The sequence below is a fragment of the Monodon monoceros genome, unplaced genomic scaffold (assembly GCF_005190385.1).
Source record: "Monodon monoceros isolate NGI ecotype Baffin Bay Population unplaced genomic scaffold, NGI_Narwhal_1 Super_Scaffold_20, whole genome shotgun sequence".
Classification (NCBI taxonomy): domain Eukaryota; kingdom Metazoa; phylum Chordata; class Mammalia; order Artiodactyla; family Monodontidae; genus Monodon; species Monodon monoceros.
In genome coordinates this window covers 35,879,448-35,902,449 of record NW_021703777.1, presented here as the reverse complement: position 1 = coordinate 35,902,449, position 23,002 = coordinate 35,879,448, and the positions used below count along the sequence as shown (strand labels likewise).

Here is a 23,002-nt window from a genome sequence, read left to right as displayed (position 1 = left end):
TTCTTTCCCAGGTGCATTGAAAACCAGTGGGAAGTTATGTGAAGAGAGAGCAGAAGATACAGACTATGATGGTTCACCTTTACCTGAAGAGTTTACGGAGGTAAGGATAATACCTAGGTAAACACTCTGTGATGCTATATCTTGTTAGAATTCTCTGATGAGGCCTTACCTCTCCCTACCTACCAGTTTCCCTTCTAACTATTAAAGATAATATACTGATGGCTGGTTAGTAACCTCAGTAAGAATTAGAACTGATGTCATTTACTCATTTTGGAGAAAACTTGCTTTTAAATCATTTAACCTCTTTTGGTGAAGGTTTCCATTCAGGAAAATAGTGCCCAAAAATCTTTTTTTTTTTTCTTTTTTTGCATCTTCATTATTTTTACACCAAATCAAAGTTGGTAATTCCAAGATCCCATTCCAGTTAATACCTAACCTAGGTAGAAAACTTGATTTTTATCCTTGAGTGCTTGTTTTCTTCTGCCCCTCATGGATCCTTGGTCTTAATTATCATGGAAACATCTCATTCTTTCATTTATTCCATGGCTTTTGCTCTGATTGCTCTGCAGTTTCAGTTGAGACATGTTTTAAAAGATTTAGACAGCTGACATTCATAATACATTAAACTAGTTGGATGCAAACTAGTAAAAATAAGCTGTACAGGAATTAGTGCTTAATATATAGTATATATGTTTGTTAAAATCTTAAAAAAAATAAAACCCCAAAGTTGGAATCATCTGAGATTAATTTTATTTTTTGCATTTAAGAGTCATCCTATGCCAGGGAAAGAATTACTATTCAAGTTTCCCCAAGCCAAAAAAAAAAAGAAGAAGAAGGAAGAGAAAGAAACAATTAATTTTCAAAAATGTAATCATAGACTTATTTAAGACTAAGACTTCAGATCTTCTGGGACATTGAGCTGACTAAGAAAAAAGCATGAAATAGTAGATAAATAATATGTAAGCCTGCTCAAACTAGGCATCACCCTATTTATATGAATCTGATCTTGCCCATTGTTCTAGGATAATTTCCCTCACAAGGCTTCTGATTCTTCCTATTGAACATCTTCAAAATTGTCAAAACTAAGCTGGTCTGGATTCTTACCACGCATGTACCCACACACAATCTCATATACACGTGATTATTTTCATTAAATACTTACATATAATTAATGTATGTAAATACAAGGAAGCTTATATCTGTTTTAGTATGTATTTCCTAATCTAAAAAAATGATTACACAAATATTAAATAGCTCACAGTGTATCATGCTGTAGTGTTTTTACTTAAGTTATTGTTCTTTTGTACTATCTAAATATTAATAATTATAACAATAAGTTCTTTGAAAAAGATTTTCTGAACATTTTAAATCATACTAATCATTTTTATTAATACTATTTAAAATACCCCTTAAAATGTATGTTCTGAAGTCTCTTAACTAAGACAGTAAATAAAAATCTTTAATATCTATTTCAAAATCCAATGCCTTTTCTTTAAAAAAAAAAACATAATATAGATTCTCTTTTACACTGAGCTATTATAACAAAAGTTTATAGCAGACAACTACATTCAAGTTGCTTTTTTTATTTTGATAATGAAGACACTACATCCTCATTGTAAAAAAAATATTTTAAACAGAATCATTTAAAAATGCAAGCTCCTGGGGCTTCCCTGCTGGCACAGTGGTTGAGAGTCCGCCTGCCGATGCAGGGGACACGGGTTCGTGCCCCGGTCCGGGAAGATCCCACATGCCACAGAGCAGCTGAGCCCGTGAGCCATGGCCACTGAGCCTGTGCGTCCGGAGCCTGTGCTCCGCAACGGGAGAGGCCACAACAATGAGAGGCCCGCATACCGCAAAAAAAAAAAAAAAAAAAAAAATGCAAGCTCCTTTTTTTACCCATTCCTCATCTTCATCTGAGATAGCTATTGTTAAAATATTGGGTTTTACCCTTCTATTATACATATGAAAACATGTAAATATACTTTTTGTCACGTGATTCCAAATTTGGTTCTCAGTTAAAATTGATCATTACACTCTTTCCACTAATATGTAAAAATCTGTCTCATATTTTCTTTTTCTTTTTGAAACTTAAAAATATTTATTAATTCATTTATAATAACAATAATCAACCTATTACATGTCAGCATAAATCACGTTTTTAACAGAAAATATATTTTCCAAAATGAGAAAATATGTGAGAAGAGTGGCATTGTTTTACATTAAGTTCTTTTTACATAAATTTACATCACACTTTTTTTATTCAAACAAAGTCACAAAACTTATAATCAACCTCATCAGTTCACTCAGTCCCATGTAATTAATTTTTTTTTCATCTTGATCTTTTGTTAGCACTTTTATGAATTCATCAGTTTTCCATTAGAGTTCTGAAAATGCTTATTCATTCAGTTCAGCAGTATAGTCAGTTACCAGAAACCTGTACTTGTCACAGTCTTTTCCATGAATTCCTTGAAGATGAAACCCTTTTATAGGAACATTTTTGCAAAAGCATCAGAGTACACCCAGAACTGTCTGTAAATGACAAAAGACTTAAAAATGACCACGGGTAAAGATTTGATGAAAGTTCATAGTAATGCAATTGACAAGCAAATTTAGTTACTTCTGAGATATATATTTTAAAGTAAACTAGAATTATGACGTATAACATTATACCAGAACCTATAAGATTTTTAGAAATTTCATGTAGTGTCTGAAACATTTATATTAACATATTTCCATACAAATAACAGAGTTTACTATTCGTTTGTTTTTTCTAATTTTTGAATTTTATTTTTTTATACAGCAGCTTCTTATTAGTCATCAATTTTATACACATCAGTGTATACATGTCAATCCCAGTTGCCCAATTCAGCACACCGCCATCCCCACCCCCCCGTGGCTTTCCCCACTTGGTGTCCATACATTTGTTCTCTACATCTGTGTTTGAACTTTTGCCCTGCAAACCTGTTCATCTGTACCATTTTTCTAGGTTCCACATACATGCATTAATATACAATACTTGTTTTTCTCTTTCTGACTTACTTCACTCTGTATGACAGTCTCTAGATCCATCCACGTCTCAACAAATGACTCAATTTCATTCCTTTTTATGGCTGAGTAATATTCCATTGTATATATGTACCACAACTTCTTTATCCATTTGTTTGTCAATAGGCATGTAGGTTGCTTCCATGACCTGGCTATTGTAAATAGTGCTGCAATGAACATTGGGGTGCATGTATCTTTTTGAAGTATGGTTTTCTCTGGGTATATGCCCAGTAGTGGGATTGCTGGATCATATGGTAATTCTATTTTTAGTTTTTTAAGGAACCTCCATACTGTTCTCCATAGTGGCTGTATCAATTTACATTCCCACCAAGAGTGCAAGAGGGTTCCCTTTTCTCCACACCCTCTCCAGTATTTGTTGTTTGTAGATTTTCTGATGATGCCTATTCTAACTGGTGTGAGGTGATACCTCACTGTAGTTTTGATTTGCATTGCTCTAATAATTAGTGATGTTGAGCAGCTTTTCACGTGCTTCTTGGCCATCAGTATGTCTTCTTTGGAGAAATGTCTATTTAGGTCTTCTGCCCATTTGTGGATTGGGTTGTTTGTTTCTTCAATATTGAGCTGCATGAGCTGTTTATATATTTTGGAGATTTATCCTTTGTCCATTGATTCATTTGCAAATATTTTCTCCCATTCTGAGGGTTGTCTTTTCGTCTTGTTTATGGTTTCCTTTGCTGTACAAAAGCTTTGAAGTTTCATTAGGTCCCATTTGTTTATTTTTGTTTTTATTTCCATTATCCTAGGAGGTGGATCAAACAAGATCTTGCAGTGATATATGTCAAAGAGGGTTCTTCCTATGTTTTCCTCTAAGAGTTTTATAGTGTCCGGTCTTACATTTAGGTCTCGAATCCATTTTGAGTTTATTTTTGTGTATGGTGTTAGGGAGTGTTCTAATTTTATTCTTTTACATGTAGCTGTCCAGTTTTCCCAGCATCACTTATTGAAGAGACTGTCTTTTCTCCATTGTATATCCTTGCCTCCTTTGTTATAGATTAGTTGATCATAGGTGCATGGGTTTATCTCTGGGCTTTCTATCTTGTTCCATTGATCTATGTTTCTGTTTTTGTGTCAGTACCATATTGTCTTGATTACTGTAGCTTTGTAGTATCATCTGAAGTCAGGGAGTCTGATTCCTCCAGCTCCGTTTTTTTCCCTCAAGACTGCTTTGGCTATTCAGGGTCTTTTGTGTTTCCATACAAATTTTAAGATTTTTTGTTCTAGTTCCGTAAAAAATGCCATTGGTAATTTGATAGGGATTGCATTGAATCTGTAGATTGCTTTGGGTAGTATAGTTATTTTCACAATATTGAGTCTTCCAATCCAAGAACATGGTATATCTCTCCGTCTGTTGGTATCGTCTTTAATTTCTTTCATCAGTGTCTTATAGTTTTCTGCATACAGGTCTTTTGTCTCCCTAGGTAGGTTTATTCCTAGGTATTTATTCTTTTTGTTGCAATGGTACATGGGAGTGTTTCCTTAATTTCTCTTTCAGATTTTTCCTCATTAGTGTATAGGAATGCAAGAGATTTCTGTACATTAATTTTGTATCCTGCAACTTTACCAAATTCATTGATTAGCTCTAGTAGTTTTATGGTGGCATCTTTAGGATTCTCTTAGGTATACTATCATGTCCTCTGCAAACAGTGACAGTTTTACTTCTTCTTTTCCAATTTGTATTCCTTTTATTTCTTTTTCTTCTCTGATTGCCGTGGCTAGGACTTCCAAAACTATGTTGAATAATAGTGGTGAGAGTGGCCATCCTTGTCTTGTTCCTGATCTTAGAGGAAATGCTTTCAGTTTTTCACCATTGAGAATGATGTTTGCTGTGGGTTTGTCATCTATGGCCTTTATTATGTTGAGGTAGGTTCCTTCTGTGCCCACTTTCTGGAGAGTTTTTATCATAAATGGGTCTTCAATTTTGTCAAAAGCTTTTTCTGCATCTATTGAGATGATCATATGGTTTTTATCTTAAATTTGTTAATATGGTGTATCACATTGATTGATTAGCATATATTGAAGAATCCTTGCATCCCTGGGATAAATCCCACTTGATCATGGGGTATGATCCTTTTAATGTGTTGTTGGATTCTGTTTGCTAGTATTTTGTTGAAGATTTTTGGATCTATATTCATCAGTGATATTGGTCTGTAATTTTCTTTTTTTTTAGTATCTTTGTCTGGTTTTGGTATCAGGGTGATGGTGGCCTCATAGAATGCGTTTGGGAGTGTTCCTTCCTCTGCAGTTTCTTGGAAGAGTTTGAGAAGGATGGGTGTTAGCTCTTCTCTAAATGTTTGATAGAATTCACCTGTGAAGCCATCTGGTCCTGGACTTCCATTTGTTGGAAGATTTTTAATCACAGTTTCAATTTCATTACTTGTGATTTGTCTGTTCATATTTCCTATTTCTTTCTGGTTTCAGTCTTGGAAGATTATACCTTTCTAAGAACTTGTCCATTTCTTCCAGGTTGTCCATTTTGTTGGCATAGAGTTGCTTGTAGTAGTTTCTTAGGATGCTTTGTGTTTCTGCAGTGTCTGTTGTAACTTCTCCTTTTTCATTTCTAATTTTATTGACTTGAGTCCTGTCCCTCTTTTTCTTGATGAGTCTGGCTGATGGTTTATCAATTTTGTTTATCTTGTCAGAGAACCAGCTTTTAGTTTTATTGATCTTTGCTGTTGTTTTCTTTGTTTCTATTTCATTTACTTCTGCTCTGATCTTTATGGTTTCTTTCCTTCTGCTAACTTTGGGTTTTGTTTGTTCTTCTTTCTACAGTTCCTTTAGGTGTAGGGTTAGATTGTTTATTTGAGAGTTTTCTTGTTTCTTGAGGTAGGCTTGTATAGCTGTAAACTTCCCTCTTAGAACTGCTTTTGCTGCATCCCATAGGTGTTGGATCGTCGTGTTTTCATCATCCATTGTCTCTAGGTATTTTTTGATTTCCTCTTTGATTTCTTCAGTGATCTGTTGGTTATTTAGTAATGTATTGTTTAGCCTCCATGTGTTTGTGTTTTTTACATTCATTTCTAATCTCATAGCGTTGTGGTCAGAAAAGATGCTTGATATGATTTCAATTTTCTTAAATTTACTGAGGATTGATTTGTGACCTGAGATGTGATCTATCCTGGAGAATGTTCCATGCGCACTTGAGAAGAAAGTGTAATCTGCTGTTTTTGGATGTAATGTCCTATAATATCAATTAAATCTATCTGGTCTATTATGTCATTTAAAGCTTCTGTTTCCTTATTTATTTTCATTTGGGATGATCTGTCCATTGGTGTAAGTGAGGTGTTAAAGTCCCCTACTATTATTGTGTTACTGTCGATTTCCTCTTTTATAGCTGTTAGCAGTTGCCTTATGTATTGAGGCGCTCCTATGTTGGGTGCATATATATTTATAATTGTTATGTCTGCTTCTTGGATTGATCCCTTGATCATTATGTAGTGTCCTTCCTTGTCTCTTGTAACATTCTTTATTTTCAAGTCTATTTTATCTGATATGAGTATTGCTACTCCAACTTTCTTTTGATTTCCATTTGCATGGAATATCTTTTTCCATCCCCTCACTTTCAGTCTGTATGTGTCCCTAGGTCTGAAGTGGGTCTCTTGTAAACAGCATATTATGGGTCTTTTTTTTTTTTTGGCGGTACGCAGGGCTCTCACTGTTGTGGCCTCTCCCATTGCGGAGCTCCGGACGCGCAGGCTCAGCGGCCGTGACTCATGGGCCTAGCCGCTCCGTGGCATGTGGGATCCTCCTGCACCGGGGCACGAACCTGTGTCCCCTGCATCGGCAGGCAGACTCTCAACCACTGCGCCACGAGGGAAGCCCATGGGTCTTATTTTTTTATCCATTCAGCAAGCCTGTGTCTTTTGGTTGGAGCATTTAATCCATTCACATTTAAGGTAATTATTGATATGTATGTTCCTATAACCATTTTCTTAATTGTTTTGGGTTTGTTTTTGTAGGTCCTTTTCTTCTCTTGTGTTTCCCACTTCAAGAAGTTCCTTTAGCATTTGTTGTAGAGCTGGTTTGGTGGTGCTGAATTCTCTTAGCTTTTGCTTATCTGTAAAGCTTTTGATTTCTCCATCGAATCTGAATGAGATCCTTGCCAGGTAGAGTAATCTTGGTTGTAGGTTCTTCCCTTTCATCACTTTAAGTATATCATGCCACTCCCTTCTGGCTTGTAGAGTTTCTGTTGAGAAATCAGCTGTTAACCTTATGGGAGTTCCCTGGTATGTTATTTGTCATTTTTCCCTTGCAGCTTTCAATGAATTGTCTTTAATTTTTGCCAGTCTGATTACTATGTGTCTCGGCATGTTTCTCCTTGGGTTTATCCTGTATGGGACTCGCTGGGCTTCCTGGACTTGAGTGGCTATTTCCTTTCCCATGTTAGGGAAGTTTCGACTATAATCTATTTTCTCAGCTCCTTTCTCTCTCTCTTCTCCTTCTGGGACACCTATAATACGAATGTTGTTGCATTTAATGTTGTCCCAGAGGTCCGTTAGGCTGTCTTCATTTCTTTTCATTCTTTTTTCTTTATTCTGTTCTGCAGCAGTGCATTCCACCGTTCTGTCTTCCAGGTCACTTATCCGTTTTTCTGCCTCAGTTATTCTGCTATTGATTCCTTCTAGTGTAGTTTTCATTTCAGTTATCGTATTGTTCATGTCTGTTTGTTTGTTCTTTAATTCTTCTAGGTCTTTGTTAAACATTTCTTGCACCTTATTGATCTTTGCCTCCATTCTTTTTCCGAGGTCCTGGATCATCTTCACTATCATTATTCTGAATTCTTTTGTGAAGGTTGCCTATCTCCACTTCATTTAGTTGTTTTTCTGGGGTTTTATCTTGTTCCTTCATCTGGTACATAGCCTTCTGCCTTTTCATCTTGTCTGTCTTTCTGCAAATGTGGTTTTTGTTCCACAGGCTGCAGGACTGTAGTTCTTGCTTCTGTTGTCTGCCCTCTCTGTCTCATACTTTCTAATGCTTCCCTATTCTTCTCTTGCATAGATATACCATAATTTATTAAGTTGACTATATATTATGAGTACTAAATTTATTATAAACAGTAATGCAGCAAAGATTCCTATTTCTTTATAATGTAAATTCTAGGTCTCACAAGACAGAATTATGCCCTCAACCCGAGCACTTCAAAGGTTTATATTATTTTTCTGATTCCTGCAGGCATTTGAGTTTGTAGTCTGTTCTAGTTTGCTTGGGCTGCCATAACAAAACACCACAACCTGAGTGGCTTAAAAAAAGAGAGAGAAAATTTATCTTTTCACAGTTCTGGAGGCTGGACTTCTACAATCAAGGTGTTAGAAGGTTTGGTTTCTGGCAAGACCTCTCTCCTTGGCTTGTAGGCAGCTCTCTTCTAGCTGTGTCCTCACATGGTCTTTCCTTTGTGTGCACACACTCCTGGTGTCTCTTCCTCTTCTTATAAGGACACCAATCCTATTGGATTAGAGCCCCATCCTCATGACCTCATTTAGCCTCAGTTATCTCCTTAAAGACCCTATTTCCAAATACAGTCCCATTGGGGGTTAGGGCTTCAACCTGTGAACTTTGGCGGGACACAGGTCAGTTCATAACACAGTCTTTGTCTTAGCCACTTATAAAATATAATCAAGGGCTTCCTGGGTGGCACAGTGGTTGAAAACCCGCCTGCCAATGCAGGGGACACAGGTTCGATCCCTGGTCTGGAAGGATCCCACATGCCGTGGAGCAACTGAGCCTGTGCACCACAACTACTGAGCCTGCATGCCACAGCTACTGAAGCCCACATGCCTAGAGCCTGTGCTCTGCAAAAAGAGAAGCCACCGCAACGAGAAGCCCGCGCACCACAACAAAGAGTAGTCCCTGCTTGCCACAACTGGAGAAAGTCCGTGCGCAGCAACAAAGACCCAATGCAGCCAAAAATAAATAAATAAAATAAATAAATTTTTTAAAAGAAGAAAAAAGAACACTCATGTGCACGTCTTTGTGTGGATATGGAAAATTTAATTATATATGTATAATCAAATTTTATTCACAATAGTTACAAAACAAGAGCTCTAGGCATAAATTCAACCAAGAATGCACATATTTATATTATGAATACTTTAAAACTCTACAGAGAAGCACAAAAGTATTAAAAACATTCATTGTTCTTTGATAGAAAAAAATCTAAAATTTAAGTTCTCCCTAGATTCACCCCTAAATTAAATATGGTCCCATAAAATATTTTGAGGTTTCTGTTTTGTTTCGTTGTTTGTTTTAATAAGAGGCAGGGTGGCTTTGTGAAATGATTCTAAAGTTTACATAGTAGAATTAGGATGTAAATCTATCCAGAACAAATATAAAAATTAAGGTTCTTGGAGGGAGAATATTCCTACCAGTTATTAGGAAATATTATGTAAATAATACATAAGTTGTCCTGCCACTGAAGTATAGATAGAGCCCACAAATTTGTGTCTTGAGAATTCAAGATGTTTAAGACCAAGTATTTCGGGCCAGTCGATCCTGAAAAACAAATTAGCACTTGAATAGGTGAGACTTCTGCTTTAGAAGAGATTTTGGCTAATGGTAAGCAAAACAAAGAAAGCAGAAAACAAATTTAGGAAAAGAGGACACAAGGTACTGAAATAAAAACATGAAAAAGTTTCATATGTTTCAAAATCTAAATGTGTTAAAGTCACAATGTTAATTATATTCATAAGAAGGCAAATTCAAGAGACAAATATGACTAATCTTCATCGCTGAAAGAAAGACTGAACCAGTATTCTAGAAAAGTTTTGTTTCATCTTAACGTTTCTCGAATATTACCTACATTTGAGTAGTTTTAAAGAGTTCCATAGAGTTTTTTTAAATATTCAGAAGTTTGTAAGTGTGCCACGTTGGGAATCACCCTAAACAAATGATTATTTACTGAATTGGTTCTTAACAGTGTATTTTGCAACCCTGAAAGTTTTATCATGTGCCAGAAGTTAAGGTGCTATCCACTGGTATTATAAAAAGTAGAGGAATGTCCTTTTTAAAAAGAAAGATTATCCCTCTGATAGCTACTTGTGTAAGTCGTTGCATTTGTCCCTCTGCTGCAATTAATTGTCTCTATACTTAACTATAGTAGCCCCCGGCCCCCCATCTACAGTTTCACTTTCGGGGGTTTCAGTTACTTACGGTCAACCACAGTTGGAAAATGTTAAGTGGAAATTCCAGAAATAAACAATTCATAAGTTTTAAATGATGTGCCACTCTAAGCAGTGAGATGAAGTCTTGCTCCGCCTCACTCCGTCCCACCCAGGACATAAATCATCCCTTTGTCCAATGTATCTTGCCCATTAGTCACTTAGTAGGCATCTTGGTTATCGGAGCGGTCATGGCAGTATCCAAGTGTTTGTGTTCATGTAACTCTTATTCAATGATGGCCCTGCAGTACAAGAGTAGTGATGCTGGCAATCTGGATGTTGCTAAAGAGAAGCCATAAGTGCTTCCTTTAAGTGAAAAGGTGAAAGTTCTCTACTTCATAAGGAAAGAGAAAAATCGTATGCCGAGGTTAGTTGCTAAAATCTATGGTAAGAACAAATCTATCTGCGAAATTGTGAAGAAGGAAAAAGAAATTTGTGCTGGTTTTGCTGTTGCACCTCAAACTGCAAAAGTTAAGGCCACAGTGCATGAAAAATGCTTAGTTAAGATGGAAGAGGCATTCAATTTGTGAGTGGAAGACATGAACAGAAAACAGAGTTCAGCACTGTCTGTGGTATCAGGCATTCACTGGGTGTCTTGGAACGTATCACCCCTCAGATAAAGGGGTACTACTATACCTCTTAGCGAAGTACTTCAGGCCAATGTCTGTGTGTTATTTGTGAATGAATACCAGTCATACACATTATTGTAAATTACTACCGAAAGTTTCAAAACTCTTCACTTCAGCTGTTGCTGAACTTGTTTATTTTGGGGATAACAGGGTAAGAAGGGACGTCAGGGTGTCCGTCCTAAATTTGTTTGTGCAATCTAGCAGTCAATTTGGGAGATGTACACATGCAAATAAGTAAATTTTCTTCCTCCATGGAAGCTCTGATTTCCCACAAATAAATTGAAATTAATATCAGAATAACTTAATTTTACTTTCAACTCTACAAAAAGCTATAGTAAAAAAACATATCCTGCTTTTTTATGGAGTGTCTATGTGGAGTTCAGAGAGGATTATAAAGAATTAGGGAATATAGGGGCTATACAGGAGTATGTGGGTATGGTTATTAAAGCCTCCTAGAGAATTAGCATTTTAAAGATTTTGATAGGTGAGATAAAATGGGAAAGAGCATTCCATACCGAGGAGCTTCTCAGCAAAGGTACAAAGGTCTGGATCAACATGGAAAATTCAGGGCACTAAATCATTGCTATTAGGGTATCACATGGTGTCTTGAAAGCTAAGGCTTAAGAGATAGGGATGGGTTCATGAAATGACTTACATGCCATGCCAAAGAAAGAGCCCTTGTTTTCATCTGGCACTGGGCACTACAAATTATGTAGCTGGTCCTAGATCCAGCAGATACCTCCTCTACTCTTCAAGTTGCTGGATCTGGATTCTTTGAGCAGTAGGATTACAAACTAACCTTCAAACAGGCTGGCCATGATAAAAACCTTAAATCTTTTCCTTGAGGCAGTACTACAGCCTCCTCCTCTTCCAAAGAGCCTACAATCCAGAATAAGAAGACTGACCGACCCACCCCCAAACCATACATAGGTAAACTTTGCCAAAATAGTGAAAAATTGGTTAATACAAGTATTGCTATAGTGTATTTCCAATTGGGCTTTATCTCATTATTTTAATGTTAATAATAGCACTTTACTCTTTTAATAAATTTATTTATTTATTTTTGGCTGCATTGAGTCTTCGTTGCTGTGCGCGGGCTTTCTCTTTGTTGTGGTCTGCGGGCTTCTCATTGTGGTGGTTTCTCTTGTTGCAGAGCACGGGATCTAGGTGCGTGGGCTTCAGTAGTTGTGGCTCACAGGCTCTAGAGCGCAGGCTCAGTAGTTGTGGCGCACGGGCTTAGTTGCTCCATGGCATGTGGGATCTTCCAGGCCCAGGGCTCGAACCTGTGCCCCCCGCATTGGCAGGCAGATTCTTAACCACTGCGCCACCAGGGAAGCCCAGTAACACCTTTATAAAAGGCTGTATACTTTGCAAAATGATTGCACACATGGTGATTCCTAGATCAGGATTATGATGGGGAATAAGAAATCCAAATGACTACTTGGAAAAAAGTTTTAACCCAGACTAAAATTATCAGCTTCTAAAAACGGATAAGGAGGGCTTCCCTGGTGGCGCAGTGGTTAAGAATCCGCCTGCCATGGGCTTCCCTGATGGCGCAGTGGTTGAGAGTCCGCCTGCCGATGCAGGGGACGTGGGTTCGTGCCCCGGTCCGGGAAGATCCCACATGCCGCGGAGCGGCTGCGCCCGTGGGCCATGGCCACTGAGCCTGCGCGTCCGGAGCCTGTTGCGTTCAAGCCCTGGTCTGGGAAGATCCCACATGCCGCAGAGCAAGTAAGCCCGCATGCCGCAACTGCTGAAGCCCGTGCACCTAGAGCCCATGCTCCACAACAAGAGAAGCCACCACAATGAGAAGCCCGCGCACTGCAACGAAGAGCAGCCCCCACTCGCTGCAACTAAAGAAAGCCCGCACGCAGCAACGAAGACCGAACACAGCAAAGAACAAATTTATTTTTTTAAAAAAACGGATAAGGTCTAAGAAGGTTTTTTTTCAGTTGTCAGTGGATAAAAACAATCTACTTTATTTCTTCCACCATAGAAGTTCTGTGTTTCCCTCAGATAAACTGAAAATGATATCAGAGTCACTTTATTATAGATACTTTTTAACTCTACAGAGTCTGTACCTAAAAGATCAAATAAACACGCAATTACAAGTTGTGATGAGGTCTATGAAGTTTAAAAAAGTGCTACGAAAGAGAATACCAAGGAGACCCACTTTTAGACTGGGTGGTTAGGAAACATCCTCAGAAGGTAAAGACACTTAGATTAAACAAGGAAAAAGTGAAAAAAGAGCGATTTTGAAGAGCTAAAAGAAAGGCCCATCAGTTTGAATCCTAGTTAGTGAAGAGGAGAGTAAAACCAGATGGATTGTAGAGGTAGACAGAGGCCAGATAATGCAGGATCTTGAAATGGAAGGAATTTCTCATTTAAGATAATTTGTCCTAATGAAGATTTAAATGTAAGATTAACCATGTAAGAATGCAACTTGGCATCTCCTGATTGTAGCAAACTGCTTCTGCAGGACTTGGGTCTCTGTGACACCATACTCAGTTAAAGTACGACCTGATTGATCTCAGTTTCCTAGGGAGACACCCCTCGCTTTAAAAAATAAAAGGGCAAATATGATAGCCCTTATATGTGGAATCTAAAATATGATACAGGCCCTGGAGGTGGCTGGCTGCTGGGGTGGCAGATGAAGAAGAAAACCCCACCTTTGAGGAAGAAAATGAAGAAATTGGAGGAGGTGCAGAAGGTGGACAGGGTAAAAGAAAGAGACTTTTTTTCTAAAGCATTACAGTGTATGATGTATGGGTTTGGGGATGACCATAATCCTTATACTGAGTCAGTAGATATTCTTGAAGACCTTATCATAGAGTTCATCACCGAAATGACTCACAAGGCAATGTCAATTGGAAGACAAGGTCGGGTACAAGTTGAAGATATCGTCTTCTTGATTCGAAAGGACCCAAGAAAGTTTGCTAGGGTTAAAGACTTGCTTACTATGAATGAAGAATTGAAACGAGCTAGAAAAGCATTTGATGAAGCAAACTATGGATCTTGACACTTTTTGTACTTTCTGAAGCTTCATGATTTTCTGGGGAAACCATATTTAATAACTATTTTCCACAGTAAGGTTCTGATATCTAGCCATGTGAATGAAAAATGGAGAACCACAACGTTTTCAGTCTTTATTTTCGTGTCTCCAATTTTAGAGTGATATTTGAGCCTTTAATTGCCTGCCATTATACTACCATACTTTGAATTAATTACTGGATTTTAATGACCACATGTAAGTCAAAGTACCTTGCAAACCATTCAGTTCCTTCTGACTTTTGACCATCTAAATGACGAATTAATATTTATGTATTAGGTGTACTTGTGCCATTGTAGGCTGTACTGTAGCTGTTTAATATGTGAAATCTAAATGGTACCTTTGATAGTGAAGACATGTGCTTCATGTATTCTAAAGTTTTTAGATTACAGTAGTCTTAAGTTATTAAAAGACTTTTAAGGAGAAAATGATAAAAAATACAACCTTTAAGGAGAAAATGATAGAAAATACAACCTTTTTTAGGAGTGTTTATTTGTCTTAAGATAATTTGTTTTAATACTCTTTAGATAACAAGAGTGATTTTTTTCATTTTAATTTTTTATTTTTTGAGAAACTAAAACTTCCCTATGAATGCTTCTGTGTTGGAAGACTTATTTGATTTAAAATCTTCAGGGCTTATACTATTTGTCAGTTTTTAAGAGAACTCATTTTCCCAGGTCAAAGCTTCTAAAAATAAGTGCTTTCAGTAGCAGGATAAGCATTTGGGGTAGTGTTTATTAACTTATTTGTTAGTACTTGTTCATTGTGGAAATGTGTACTTAACTAAGACCATGTGTGGCCATGGAAACCACTTTTGTAGTTCAGCATATACAGGTTTTGTTCGTATTTAGCTTATTGTATTATTCTTGCACTTAGCTTAAAGTAAGGATTAAAATTGCATTTAAGGGATCATTGGATATTACTGTTTGTGAAACTGAATGTTTTGTGTCCCGCTTATAAACATTATCTATGAATTAGTACTTAGGAAAATTTTACTTTCTTAACCTATCAGTATAAGGAATAAAGTATGAAAAATTAAAAAGAAAAATATATGATACAAATGAACTTATTTACAAAACAGAAACAGACTCACAGATATAGAAAACTTGATGGTTACCAAAGGGCAAAAGGGGTGGGAGAGGGATAAATTAGGAGTTTGGTATCAGCATATACAAACTACTATATATAAAACAGATAACAACATCCTACTGTATAGCACAGGGAACTATATTCAATATTCTGTAATAAACCATAATGGAAAAGAACATGAAAAAGAATATACATGTGTGTGTATATATATATATGTGTGTGTGTGTATGTGAATCACTTTGCTGTACACCAGGAACTAACAAAACATTGTAAATCAACTATACTTTAATTAAAAATTTTAAAAATTAAATAAATGGGCAAGATAACACATTGGAAATTTTAGATTTTAAAATTGAAGTAGTGTAAAAACATATGCCATGTATGCACATCTAAATAATTGTTACTTTAGATTTTTCTTTTTCCTTACCTCTATACATTCATATCCCTTATATAAGAAATGAAAGGGACTTCCCTGGTGGCGCAGTGGTTAAGAATCCGCCTGCCGATGCAGGGGATGCGGGTTCGAGCCCCGGTCTGGGAAGATCCCACATGCCGCAGAGCAACTAAGCCCGTGCACCACAACTACTGAAGTCCACGCGCCTAGAGCCCGTGCTCTGCAACAGGAGAAGCCACGGCAATGAGAAGCCTGTGCACCGCAAGGAAGAGTAGCCCCCACTCGCCACAACTAGAGAAAGCCCGCGTGCAGCAATGAAGACCCAATGCAGCCAAAAATAAATAAATAAAATAAATTTATATATATATAAAAAGAAATTAATGAAAAGCCAAGATGAGTGTGAGGTGAATAAGTGGAGCCAGCCAAAACTCTTGTGCCACTGCAGATGCCTTAGCCACAGTTTAGCATGCATTGATTGAATGTCGTGTGTCTTTGTAACATGATGATGAATAATAACAGTAAATATAGGAAATAAAATTGAACATTATATAGGATTGTTTTTGGTTTGTTTGTTTGTTTGTTTGGTACAATGGGCTAATTTGATTTTGGTTTCTCTTTGTTGTAGTCTACCAAAATGAATGGCTGTGAAGAATATTGTGAAGAAAAAGTAAAAACTGAAAGGTAAAAAAACTATTTTTCAAATATTTATAACACTTTCATTCTCTTTTTAGAAGTGCTCTCAAGATTTCCATTTAAATGTTGATTTTTAAATTAATGTGTCTTTTCCAGTCAAATGAGACTTATTGAGTAGATTATGGAACTATGGTTGAATATTAAAAATGTTCCTGAATGTTGTTACAAGGAGGTTCTAGTGACATGTGACAATGTGTTTGTTATGACATTGCTCAAAAAAAGCAATGTATTCTCTTGACCATCAGAAAAAATCCAAGAAAAGTCTAAAAGGAAATATGCCAACAATGATGATAGTACCTTCTCCTGGTGTGATTATAGGTAACCTATTTTTCTGTTTCTCTAAATTTTTCTATACTTCACAAATTTCATTCTTTAATAAGAAAATAAAACCAAAGAAGGTAAGAAACATTTTAAACCCCCCACAAATGTTTTTCTTTTTGAAAACGGTTTCTAATATAAAATAAGATATTTTTGTAACACTAAATGATGTCTCAGGAAGAGTTTATATATATTGTTGGCCAACAAAGTGGCTGTACATAAATTTTGCTTCATATTAAATGATAACCAAACAGTCAAAGGGAGCTATTTCCATTTTCCTAGAAAAGCAAATTGACAGTGAATTTTTCACTAAGTTAGACAGGGGGTACATATTGTTAACATAGAAATGCATAGTCTTATATTTAAAAGATCAGCAAATATCTGGGCCAGCCACCAGTAGTAATAAGATACAGGCTCTTCCCTGTCAACAGGGGAAGGGAGGAAGAATAAATTAGTGTAAATTCTTTGGGTGGCAAATTGAAAACACTATTAACATACAGGTTTTATTAACATGTTACTGATTCTTGGAAACACTTTTTAAAAATTTTAACGTCTCATGAAGGGTCATAAAATTATAGTCTGATATTATTTCTTAATGTAAGCAAAGTAATAGTGTATCTTTTTTTATTATTATTATTATCCAGATATTTATTGAGCACCTAATATAAACCAGACAGTGTGCTTGAAATACACTGTTAACAAGACAAAGAAGCTCCTTAACCCAAGGAACTCACAGTCTAGCATAAAGGCAAATATTAATCAAATAATCCCACAAATAAATCATCATAGACCATGAAAAATGCTGTTTATTGTAAAAAGTCATGACAAACTGTGAGAGGATATCACCTGGGGGCTTGATGTTCTCAGACAGTAAGTAGTAGGTGAGGTTTCTCCTTGAAGAGACATTTACGTTCTGAAGCATGAACAGGAGTCGCCTAGGACAGGGGTAGGGGTATGGGAAAGACGGCGTGGAGCTGTCCAAGCAGAGGAACAGCGTGTGCAAAGACCCCAGGGCGGGAGAGGGCACAGAGCACCTGAGGGCCTGAACTAGACCAGAGTGGCTGACAGCAGAGCAAACAGGAGAGGGGCCCGAGATGAGAAGGGAGCAGGGTAAGGACCTTGGCCTTTATCCCAAGAGAAATGGGGGCCATGGAGTTTTTTAAGCAGGGGACTGACATGATAAGGTGTGTACTGTGGAGAAGGAACTGGAGAGGGCCAGAGGGGAAGTGCAGAGGCCAACATGGGAGATAAGTAGAAGGAAAAGAGAGAAAATGAGAGGGTGAGAGCAACCCCATGTCAGTTGGGAGGCAAACTGGTAGAGATTAAGAACATGGGCTTGGAATCAGGCTGCCCAGTTTGTGTCCTGGCTTTGTCACTTACTCTGTGATCTTGAGCAAATTACCTGAGCTCATCTCTAAAACAGGGATAGTATCTGTCTACCTCCTAGATTGTATGAGGATTAAATGACCAATACACCTCAAGAATTTAGAGTGGGGCTTCCCTGGTGGCGCAGTGGTTGAGAGTCCGCCTGCCGACGCAGGGGACACGGGTTCGTGCCCTGGTTCAGGAAGATCCCACATGCCGCGGAGCGGCTGGGCCCGTGAGCCATGGCCGCTGAGCCTGTGTGTCTGGAGGCTGTGCTCCACAACGGGAGAGGCCACAACAGTGAGAGGCCTGCATACCGCAAAAAAAAAAAAAAAAAGAATTTAGAGTGGTATCTGGCACACAGGAATGTGCTGTGGCCCAAGGCTACACAGCTACTACCTAGAAACAGACAAATACTGGACTGCTCTGATTAAAGCTGGGGGTGGGCGGGCCGGGCCCCGAGACTCGTCCACTTGTCCACCCCTAACCACCACCTTGCCCTAGTCCCACCCACGCAGCCCTAAATGCCTGGGACTTCACAGACTCCCTCTCTGCCAAAGAAGGTTGGCCTCAGAGTGGCCTGTTGGGAGCCTGTCTCCTGGGCATTGTGTGAAAAAATGGGGTGACGGCAGCTGACCTGTTTAAGAGTTCCGGCATGCAGGGCCACGCTCAACTTTATAATATAACTAGACTAGAACCTCAGAAGGCTTTTGCTTCCCATACTTCATCTGCCAAAAAGAAAAGAAGTCTAAACACTCTTCTGCTTGCTGACGTATATATAAACTATTTTATTTTTTAAGTAACGATGAAGGGGAAAAAGGCCACAAAACAGACAAAAACAGCCTCAAAGGAACTCGAAGGACATGTAGATCTCAGAAGGGTACGGGTAACAGAAATGCCTTTGGAGGAACTCCTGCGAAGTTTATGGTGGCCCTCACTACCTGCCTGCTTTATTATTCACTCTGTCTCCCCTCTCTGCCCCTCCTAAGCCATGGTTGTGACCCGGTTTCAAGCAGAGACTTAGTCAACTCTGGGTTCTAACCTCCTAGAGATTTGCTTGGGGACAAGGAAGTCCATGTATCAACCACAGGCCCCACTGCAGGAATGGCCCCCTGAGACCTCACGACCTGTGGCTGGTCAGGGTCACTGGGGGGTGAAGACAGGGCCTATGAACCCACAACCCAGCCAGCTGTTCCAGGTGTTTGGCACATAGGTAGTCCAAGTATCTCTCATTGTGACCTAATTCAGAATAGTAGTACATTCCCTTCAACCTAGCAATTTTATTTCTAAGAATTGATCCTACTACCATATGTATGCAGATGTTTCTATAAGAATATTTATTGCAACATTGTTTATAGTAGTAAAAAACCCTAATAGACACAAAATAAATTAGGGTGTACTCATACAATGAAATACTAAGTAGCTGTTCAAAAGAATGAGAAAGAGGGGAGAATCCTTATGGGAGGATCTCCAAAACATATCCTTCCAAACAAAGCATACTTGCTAGAAGACCAAGAAGACCTCATGGATGCAGAACTTGCAAATTACATGTTAACTGTGATGTACAATTAGTTGGAGCAGAGGAAAGCATCCACTATAAAAGCAGCATAATTGCTGTCCTGTTACAATGTTTTGGGAGCATTAGTGCATGTCCTGCCTTAATGGTGTATAATAATGTCATCAGACAAAATGTACTCTGCTTTGTTCCCCTGAGCATCAGAAAGTTTAAAATGTATTCAGGCCTTTGCATTCTCCTTTTTCATCTCATCTGATCGCTAAATGTTATTCTTCTACCTAGTTTCTCTTTTCTAGCCACCCACCTTACCCGAGAGATGGCATCTGCTGTGCACCCCTAGAATAATGAGAACTTGTACTGAGTTTTATTACATTAAGTGAGTGCCCAGATACCGGAGTGTCCTTTTCACCCCCAATTGTAGTGAAAGACTGATGTCCATCAGTAGGGACTTCTGTAATTAAATGAAGAATCATTCATACAGTACAATAGTAGACAGCTGTTAAAAAAAACAAAAGAGAGCTCTACTTACACAGTTGTAATCATGCATCCAAGTGGAAGGGTGGAAACAAACCACCACTTTCTCCATCCCCAAGATGACTCCTTCAACCTAAGGTTCAAAGACTTGGGATTTGTTTGAGGATAAAATTTAAACTATATTAAACAATTCTGTACCTCAGTTTAATTTATATCTACCAATAAATTTTAGGAATTGTGGATTTAAGGTTTTTTTAATCAGATAATCTATTTTAAATACCATAATAATTGTAGTGGAAATATGTAGGACATATTTCCAAATATTCAAGGACATAATATTTCAATTTATTTTGGACACAACTGAAGAAAATATAAATGTGTTTTGTTGTCATAGCTTAATTCACAAGTCAGCAGAGAAGAAGACTGATGACGATGATGAAATAACATGGGGAAGTGATGAATTGCCAATAGAAGTGACAAACCACGAAGATTCCAATAAAGGCAAGAAATTTATTAGCAACTTTTTAAATCAAAAACTATAGGTAGAAAAAATAAGTGTTTGAAAATTACAGTTTTCAGAATATATGGATATGTTATTTCACCATATGTCTACATTATTAAGTTCTATACATAAAGTTAAATCACATAGACAAACATCAACATTCATTTATTGACCAGATATTTGCACAGTTATTAGGCTAAAATTCTCAGTGGCTTGGAGTAAAATATGTAAATAGATGTGTAAATACTTTAAATGGAAACAAGAATAAGAAATCTAGGAGCACATTTTATTTAAAGTAGGAAGAATAGCTCAAAGATAGGAAAATATTTAAGAGCAAGAGTCAGTTGGTCTGTCCTCACTATTACTGCCTCTCTTGTTTTATACTGAGACAGTAGATAAATGAAGTTCTATCCAGCGTTTTATTTCTTTTTTTTCGTATAAAGAAATGTTATATTAATGCAGTGAAAGAACACGGTTTTGTGATTTGAAGTCATTGTTGAAAGAAATTAAAGGAGTCGAATTAACACTTTTTTGACTTAGTTGGATTGTTGGTGTCAATGGAAATGCTCAAATCCTGTAACCCAGGTTCATCTGTCCAGCCTCTGAGCTCCTGTTGCATTCACACTCAGTTCTGTAAACGTTTACAGTTATTTCATATGATTGGATTTTGTATTCACAACTAGTTTTTGCCCCAGACAGAACTTAAGCTTCTTGAGATCCCCCAGTGTCTGGAATTACTGTTGCGTGCATAGTAGCTGCATCATCAAAATGCTTTTATCAACTGATTGATGTAATTAAAGCTACACTTGTGCAGACTATAGCAAGAAGTCTCTCCTACTTTTTTCCAGGATAACAGTTGCCTTCTGTTATCAGCATTTTCCATAGGTAGAGCAGGTACTAAATTAGACACATACCTCTTCTTAGACATTGATAGCACTTGTTTGATAAACTCCTAAAGACCCTTAGGATTTCATTTGCATGGAGAAAACTATCAAACGACAGAGATAGTGGCACTGAGTACCAAGGGTGGGTAGAGAGGGGAGAAATCAGTGTTTCTAGTGCCATGTCCCCTTGTAAGGAATTTCTGAAGCATCTCCCTTCATCTTTTCTCCATGTGCTTGGAGGCTAATTTAAATGCAAAATAAAAACAGGACTAAATACACTCTTATCAAGTAAACAGTGCCATTTGGGTCCAGAGAAGCAAAGAGAAACAATTTAAACTCCTTTAGAAGCTATAAGTAATTGACAGCCAAGAGCCTTAAGAACTCTGAACAGTCAGTGAGGTGTTCCCTTAAGGTTTGGGTACAAGGATCTTGCTATGGCCAGGATTTTCCTTTGATGATTGTAGTTATCTGCCTACTTGTTAGTTCTATTGACTTATTAAGTCAAAGACTCTCACTTTTGTAAAAAATAGATGAGGTGAGAATAGGATAAAATTTGTTCTCTTACGGGCTAAAATTAGCTCTCTTATTGGCTAAATCAATTCTGGGGGGAATTGTTTTTTTTTTTAATCAACTGCCATCTTCTTGTTAGGTCATCCCTTTCTGACAAATGAGGAGCTCACCACACTCCCCATTGTCAAAGTGCTTCCCTCCAGTAAATACACCGGTACGGAGTTGAAATCAGTCATTCGAATGTTGCGGGGTTTACTAGATCAAGGAATTCCGTCTAAGGAGCTAGAGGTAAGGGGCTTTTGACAATTGTTCTTTCTCCAACAAAGTTTTCTGCAAGGTTAGGAGAAATTTTAAGAATCTTGAAAACGTCTATTACTTTACAACTTCCAACTATAAAAGTACCATCTTGTCATTTCTAGCAGTAAATTAATTTTTCTAATTAGGATCCTAATAGTATTGATTTAAAGGGATCTCTTTAGCAGCTTCGGAGCTTGATAAATCTCCCTGAAGATTATCCTCATATGTAAGGCTAAAGAGTTTTTTTAAAAAGTCAAGTATCAATTCCAACCATCCACTAAACTTCATAGTTAATACACTAAAGATGTGATTCATCGTTAGCAACAGTTTTTATTTTAATACAGCTCCAAGAATGTGCCCCCCAGTTCAAAACAGCAGTGCTTCAGAGGCCTTGCTCCTGTGGTCTTGCTGGCCCCATCCATTACTTACCACTAGGCCAAAGAATAATGTAGCACCACTGTGGTTTGGGGGTCTACCTTGCCCATCTCCCTCAAACCATCTGCTTACTTGCCCACATCCTGAGCTTTTCGTAGACCCTGAAGTGAAAGGAGCTAACTTCTACTGAGAGCTTCAACAGTGTGCTAGATGCTTTGTGTATAATGCTCAAAATATTTTAAATCCCATTGTATGGATTTGGAAACAGGTTCACAATGTTAAGTTATACTCTTTCTCTCCATTTTGCAGAAGTGATTTCTTCTTTAAGGTCTTAAGTTTAAATGTTACCATCTCAGAGACTTTCCATCACAACCCTTTATAAAGCAGATGTTTATTTTTCTGTATCACAGCAGCTTGTTAATTTCTTCAAAGCATATATCGCAATATTTGTTTGTTTACTCTTTTACTGCCTCTTTCTCCCAGTAGCCTGTGGTCTCCAGGACAGCCCAAATCATATCTTCTTTCTCTCTAATGTATTCCCAGCACTTATTACAGTGCCTTGCATATAGTAGGCATTTTCAATGTATATTGGTTGACTTGGATGGCTAGATGGATGGATGGATTAATTAATGAGTGAATGAAAAGTGAGAAAGAGTTGGCTTTAGAATTTAGGACTATCTTACCACAATT

At 37.6% G+C, this 23,002-nt stretch overlaps 1 protein-coding gene and 1 pseudogene across 12 annotated transcripts in view; both read left to right on the top strand.

Moving 5' to 3' along the window:
• The window catches only part of PTPN13 (protein tyrosine phosphatase non-receptor type 13), a 234,878-nt gene that overhangs the window by 203,008 nt on the left and 8,868 nt on the right, over positions 1 to 23,002 (top strand). For 9 of the 12 annotated variants that reach the window (XM_029234945.1, XM_029234946.1, XM_029234944.1 and 6 more), the window contains 4 exons: positions 12 to 100; positions 16,004 to 16,059; positions 20,139 to 20,245; positions 21,780 to 21,928. In XM_029234945.1, coding sequence (XP_029090778.1) covers positions 12 to 100; positions 16,004 to 16,059; positions 20,139 to 20,245; positions 21,780 to 21,928 — 401 coding nt within the window. Of the gene's footprint in view, positions 1 to 11; positions 101 to 767; positions 1,248 to 16,003; positions 16,060 to 20,138; positions 20,246 to 21,779; positions 21,929 to 23,002 lie in introns of those variants that run through there. The other 3 variants (XM_029234951.1, XM_029234950.1, XR_003795550.1) reach the window with 2 other exon arrangements.
• LOC114902605 lies at positions 12,696 to 14,314 on the top strand (annotated as a pseudogene).